Here is a 5,774-nt window from a genome sequence, read left to right on the forward strand (position 1 = left end):
TTATAGGCTTCTTGGATTAGTGAGATGATGACATGTGTCATTTTCTAATAATTACATAATCATAACTAGGCCTTGTGATAATTATTCATAAAAAATAACTATTCTTTTTATATTGAACTAAAAATAAGAGTTTTACATAGAATGTGGTTGATTTTCTTATGTAATTTTTAGAGTTTTATAGAAACTATTTTTATGTCAATTAATAAATATTTTTTTATAACAATAAATTAATATTGAAATACTGAAACACTTTGCATGATTTTATTAGATAATTTTCAATTAATAAATATTTTTTATTTTAATAATTCTTGTCTAATTAGATTTACTTTTATTAAACAAAAAACTCATAATAAATAGATAAATAAGTAATTTGTGTTAGAATTTTATAAAAACTCTTTTAAAACCTCTTTTTATATCAATTAATAAATAATTTTTTATATTAATAATAGTTGTCTAATTGGATTTTCTTTTATTAAAAAACTCATAATAAATAAATAAATAGGTAATTTGAGTTAAAGTTTTATAGAAACTCTTTAAATATATCTTTTGTCTGGTGTAATAGAGTTTTATTGAAAGTAAAATAAGTAATTTGTGATAGAGTTTTAAAGAAATTATTTTATTTATTTAAATATATCCTTGTCTAATTAGATTTAATTTTATTAGAAAACTTATAATAAAAACTAATTTATGGTTGAGTTTTAGAAAAGTTATTTTGTTTTATCTATCAATTAATAAATATTTTTTATATTATTAATTCTTTTCTAAGTAGATTTTTTTATTATTAAAAAATTCATAATAATAAATAAATAAATAGGTTAATTTAAATTTTGTTATATAGATTTTAGCGTTTTAAATATTTTTTATATAAATAAATAAGTACTTAAATACTGAAACTCTTTGCACATCTAATAATAGTATAGATAAAAACTCTTTTTATATCAATTAATAAATATTTTTTTATATAAATAAATAAATACTCTGTATTTTACTCTGAAATTCTGGATTTCTAGAATTCTCAATTTTTGTACCCTTTCCTTCTTCCTCCATGCCTCTATTTATAGGCTTATTGGATTAATAGGATGATAACATGTGTCCTTTTCTGATAATTACATAATCATAACTGGGCCGGGCCGGTTATATTGTGTTAATTAGTCATAAAAAATAACTATTATTTTTATATTGAACTAAAAATTAGAGTTTTATATAGAATGTGATTGATTTTATTATGTAATTTTTAGAATTTTATAGAAACTATTTTTACAAAAACTACTTTTATATCAATTAATAAATATTTTTTTTATATAAATATATAAATACTGAAATATTAAAACACTTTGCATGATTTTATTAGGTAATTTTTAATTAATAAATATTTTTTATTTTAATAATTCGTCTCTCATTAGATTTACTTTTATTTTAAAAAACTCATAATAAATAGATAAATAGGTAATTTGTATTAGAGTTTTATAGAAACTCTTTTAAAACTCTTTTTATATCAATTAATAAATAATTTTTTTATATTAATAATACTTGTCTAATTAGATTTCCTTTTATTAGAAAACTCATAATAAATAGATAATTTGTGTTAGAGTTTTATAGAAACTCTTTAAATATATCTTTGTCTAGTGTGATAGAGTTTTATTGAAAATAAAATATTTTCTTTAAGACTGCGACCAATATTACAAACTATGATAAAAGATTAGGAAAATATATATACAAGGAAGCTTGCAAGTTATTATGAAATTATTGAAAATTGATTTTGTTTAATGCATTCAAAGTTGGACGTGTCTTCATGATTGAAGGCGGCTAAGCATCATTGAGCCAAATTAAATTAGTAACATAGATTTCATCATCACAATCGATCATCATCTCTTATTTAATCCCACTTGAATATCTCCTAAAGGTTGATAAATAGGTTAATTTAAATTTTATTATGTTGATTTTAATGTTTTAAATATTTTTTTATATAAATAAATAAATGCTTAAATACTAAAATTTTTTGCACATCTAATAATAGTATAGATAAAAACTCTTTTTATATCAATTAATAAATATTTTTTATATAAATAAATAAATACTGTAATACTGAAACTCTGTATTTTACTCTTGAATTATGGATTTCTTAAATTCTTAATTTTTGTATCCCTTCCTCCTTCCTCTATACCTCTATTTGTAGGCTTCTTGGATTAATAAGATGATGACATGTGTCCTTTTCTGATAATTACATAATCATAACTGGGTCGGGCCGATTATATTATGATAATTATCCATAAAAATAAATATTCTTTTTATATTGAACTAAAAATAAGAGTTTTATATAGAATGTGATTGATTTTATTAGACAATTTTTAGAGTTTTATAGAAACTATTTTTACAAAAACTATTTTTATATCAATTAATAAATATTTTTTTATACAAATAAATAAATACTGAAACACTTTGCACATTTAATAATAGTATAGATATAGATATATTATAATATATATTATTATTTTATTGCTATATCCTTGTCGTGTTCGTGTTTTGTTTTTTTTTTAAAATTTACCGTATCGCCGTATCCGTGTAGGATCGTGTCCCGTGTCTGTGTCCGTGTCCGTGCTTCATAATTGAATTGTCTTCTTGGGAAATTACTGTCTAAGAATGCTATCTATCGAATGCTATCAACACAAATGGCCTGCAAAATTTCATAAGTAAGATTTGGGGTTGCTCTTCAAGGAAGGGTGGCAAGGATTGAAGAGAAGATTTTTCAATTCAAGTTTGAACATGATTAATTCAAGCTCATGGAGTTTTGATAGTCAATTGTTGGTATTGGTTCCTTGTGGTAAGATAGGCAGATTAAAGATCAAATCTTCAACTAAAAAAAATTAATCTAATCTTCAATACACCAAGTTTTTTGGTGCAGTTAGAGAAATACCCATGGGGATTAAAGTTGGTAATAGATTTTTAAACTCTGATTGTATTGAAATTCGATACAAAGAATTAGAAAGAGGGCATTTCTTGTGAATAAGGAGAACGTACAGGAGCGACTGATACCGATTCCTAAAAAGCAAACCCAAGTTATTAACATTAGAAATCCACTTCTCCGGACAGTTTGTTTATGTTTGAAAGGTGCATGTTTATCTTTGAATGGTGCAGTATATTCATTGTAGAGTTGGAGTATGGGTATAAAGTTGGTTACATTTTTTTTCCTCACAAATGGTGGTATTAATTGGGACTAGATCCTAATGGATCAAACCTAGCATAACTATCACGCGGAAGCTGCTAACCAAGAGAGAGAATGTGGAGAGAAGAGAGAAATTTTTTGGTTTGTTTATTATTTGTAAATGATTCTTTCTTAATTAATTCTCTCATAAATTTTTTAAAATAGGAATTGTGTGATTTATAAGTACGAACTCGTAATACCACCACTCATTATTCAATGCATTCTGAAATGTGAAGAGATCGGATATTAACAACAAATAAACAATTGTAACACTGATGTCCCAACCAGAGGTACCCTCTTTCAAAAAAATCATAACAAGCTGTTTTCAAGATCAAAGTTGGTTCTAAAAAAAACATTTTGATGCTTCTCAAACATTTGATACATGCAATGGTGCGACTAACAATGCACATAATTTTTATTTTACCCTTTTTTTAATTTATCACCGTACTTGATAACACTTCATTAGTCCGATATATACTAGTAGTATAAACAATTGGTAGGTGGTGTGGTCCCATATGGGTTGCATTTCAGAAAGACATTGGATGCTTCAAAATTAGAAATCAGCCGTCAAAAAGCCAATTTCCAATGGCAATAAGAACTCGGAAGACACTCATAACATACCCAAACATAATTCAAAATGACCTGAAAAAAAAAAAGAAAAAAAAAAGGCATCAACATGGTGTCCCACTTATTTAATCATGCTTTATGAAAGAAACAATCCTTTTTATCAGAGCCGTAGCATTATCACACGTGGGGTCATCCATATGAAAGCAATGCTCCTCACCAAGACTCTCAACAATCTCCACCGTTCCTTTCCAGCCACTTTTCTTCAGATCCTCATAGTAGGCCCTACCAATCCTACACAAATGATCTCTCTCCGCCACGGACACCAACACTCTTTCGCAACCCAAAACGCACAGATCCTCTGCGGCCGGTTTCAGCCTACGATCCTCCAACCCACTACTAGTTGGACACATGTACAGCCACATCGCGTCGTCGTCCGTACCTCCAAAATACGGGTGGCTCAAAACCGCCCCGACAATCCTCGAATTTGGTAGTCCGACTGTCCCGACCCGTACCGCCAATGTGTGACAGATGTTCGCGCCGGCACTTTCTCCGGCGAGAAACAGTCGGCCGAAGTCGGCGTGGTTATTCAGCCACGGCTCGGGACCATTTCCGCTAGCGTGGGACGCGACCCACTGGAGAGCCGCCCAGCAATCTTCGTAGCAGGCTGGTATCGGGTGCTCCGGCGCCAGCCGGTACTCGACCGATACGGCGACGGCTTTGGCTTCGGCGGCGAGGATCCGGACGTAGTGGTCGGTTTGGGTGGAGAAAGCGGACTCGAAGGAGAAGCCGCCGCCGTGGACGTAGAAGAGGAGTGGAAGCTTGTGGGCGGGATCCGACACCCGTGGAAGGAAGATCCGAGCGGAAATGTCGGGGTCGGGTGAAACGACGACGTCTTTGGATTTTACGCCGGTGATGGGATCGTCGGAGGGTGGGATTTTTTGCGGTGGCCACCGGAATTTCTCGATTCGGCCAACTTTGTATACTCGGAAGAATGGGAACTCATGGGCTACTTCTGGGTTGATTGAACTACCTGCAACAACATTACAAAAATGTTGATACATAATAATATATATAAATATATATATAGATATAGACACACAAATGTTGTAGAGAGAGCTTACTCAGATTTGAGTGTTTAACAATGGTAGTGCAGCTCATTGATTTGCTCAGCTTGTTTGGGATGGGGAGAGGACGAACTAAAGAGGTAGTATTTATAAATCGTATTTGTTTCAGGAGGAGAGACATTGTTCTCACAATGAGGGGTTGTTGACTCTGGAAATCTGGATCGAGATTTGCGTGTTATGGTAAATTGAGAAATTTTTTATTTTTTATTTATTTTTGGTAAACAATGGAAGATTGGATTTGGAGCCCCAAAAATATATTTAAACCATTTAGACTCAACTTTCAAAACTACCCTAATGCAGTATCATTGTCTTCATGAGCTAAGCCACACGATTTTGAATGTGGCTGTCAAGCTTCGAGTTCGAATTGACATTCTAAAAATAAATTTTATGGATAAATTACAAAAAATCTCCCTAAATTTTTAACCAATTGCACAAAACCCCCCTAAATCAACAAATGCCCCTCTAAATTATCATAAAGTTACAGTTAAGGACAGTAGACAAGTCTCCAGCACAGGTAAAAGAGAATTACAATATTACCCTTAAGTGGAACGACGTTGTTTTAGTGTTGTCTTAACCTCAGTTGCTGATGTGTTAAAAAAAAATCTTAATAATCCAATAGCATTTTGACAACACAGCAGTACTTTATCACCTTAATTATTTTACCCCCAAACACGGCCTTACACGTAAGGCTATTTCTCCTACGCCCTAGTTTTTCCAGCCAAAGATATTACAGACATATCGCAACCTTCAATACCAGCATCTGTTCTTCAATGAAGTTCTCGATTTGGGCCTTCAAAGATGCTCACGGTTTATTTAACTGGGTTTGTATGATGCTGATGCTAAGTTACTGGTTTGCTCACTGGGATTGTATCGTGAGGCTT

At 31.0% G+C, this 5,774-nt stretch overlaps 1 protein-coding gene across 1 annotated transcript; it reads right to left on the reverse strand.

Moving 5' to 3' along the window:
- Positions 1–3,593: 3,593 nt before the first annotated feature.
- LOC132300522 (probable carboxylesterase 1) lies at positions 3,594–5,202 on the reverse strand. Its single transcript, XM_059797632.1, has 2 exons — positions 4,891–5,202; positions 3,594–4,799 (listed from the first exon to the last, which is right to left on the reverse strand). Exons 1-2 carry the CDS (start codon positions 5,012–5,014, stop codon positions 3,895–3,897), a joined length of 1,029 nt encoding a protein of 342 aa, XP_059653615.1. The 5' UTR covers positions 5,015–5,202; the 3' UTR covers positions 3,594–3,894.
- Between the last annotated feature and the right edge of the window lie 572 nt (positions 5,203–5,774).

This window comes from Cornus florida, unplaced genomic scaffold, assembly GCF_030987335.1.
Source record: "Cornus florida cultivar Cherokee Brave unplaced genomic scaffold, ASM3098733v1 CherokeeBrave_3.0.0_Hap2_Chr03, whole genome shotgun sequence".
In the NCBI taxonomy this organism is placed as follows: domain Eukaryota; kingdom Viridiplantae; phylum Streptophyta; class Magnoliopsida; order Cornales; family Cornaceae; genus Cornus; species Cornus florida.

Bases quoted from the DNA above. Each gene is read 5' to 3' on its own strand.
- LOC132300522 (XM_059797632.1), bottom strand. From the start codon at position 5,014: ATGTCTCTCCTCCTGAAACAAATACGATTTATAAATACTACCTCTTTA. The intron at 4,800-4,890 runs GTAAGCTCTCTC...ATGTTGTTGCAG, and splicing joins TGTTAAACACTCAAATCTGA to GTAGTTCAATCAACCCAGAA.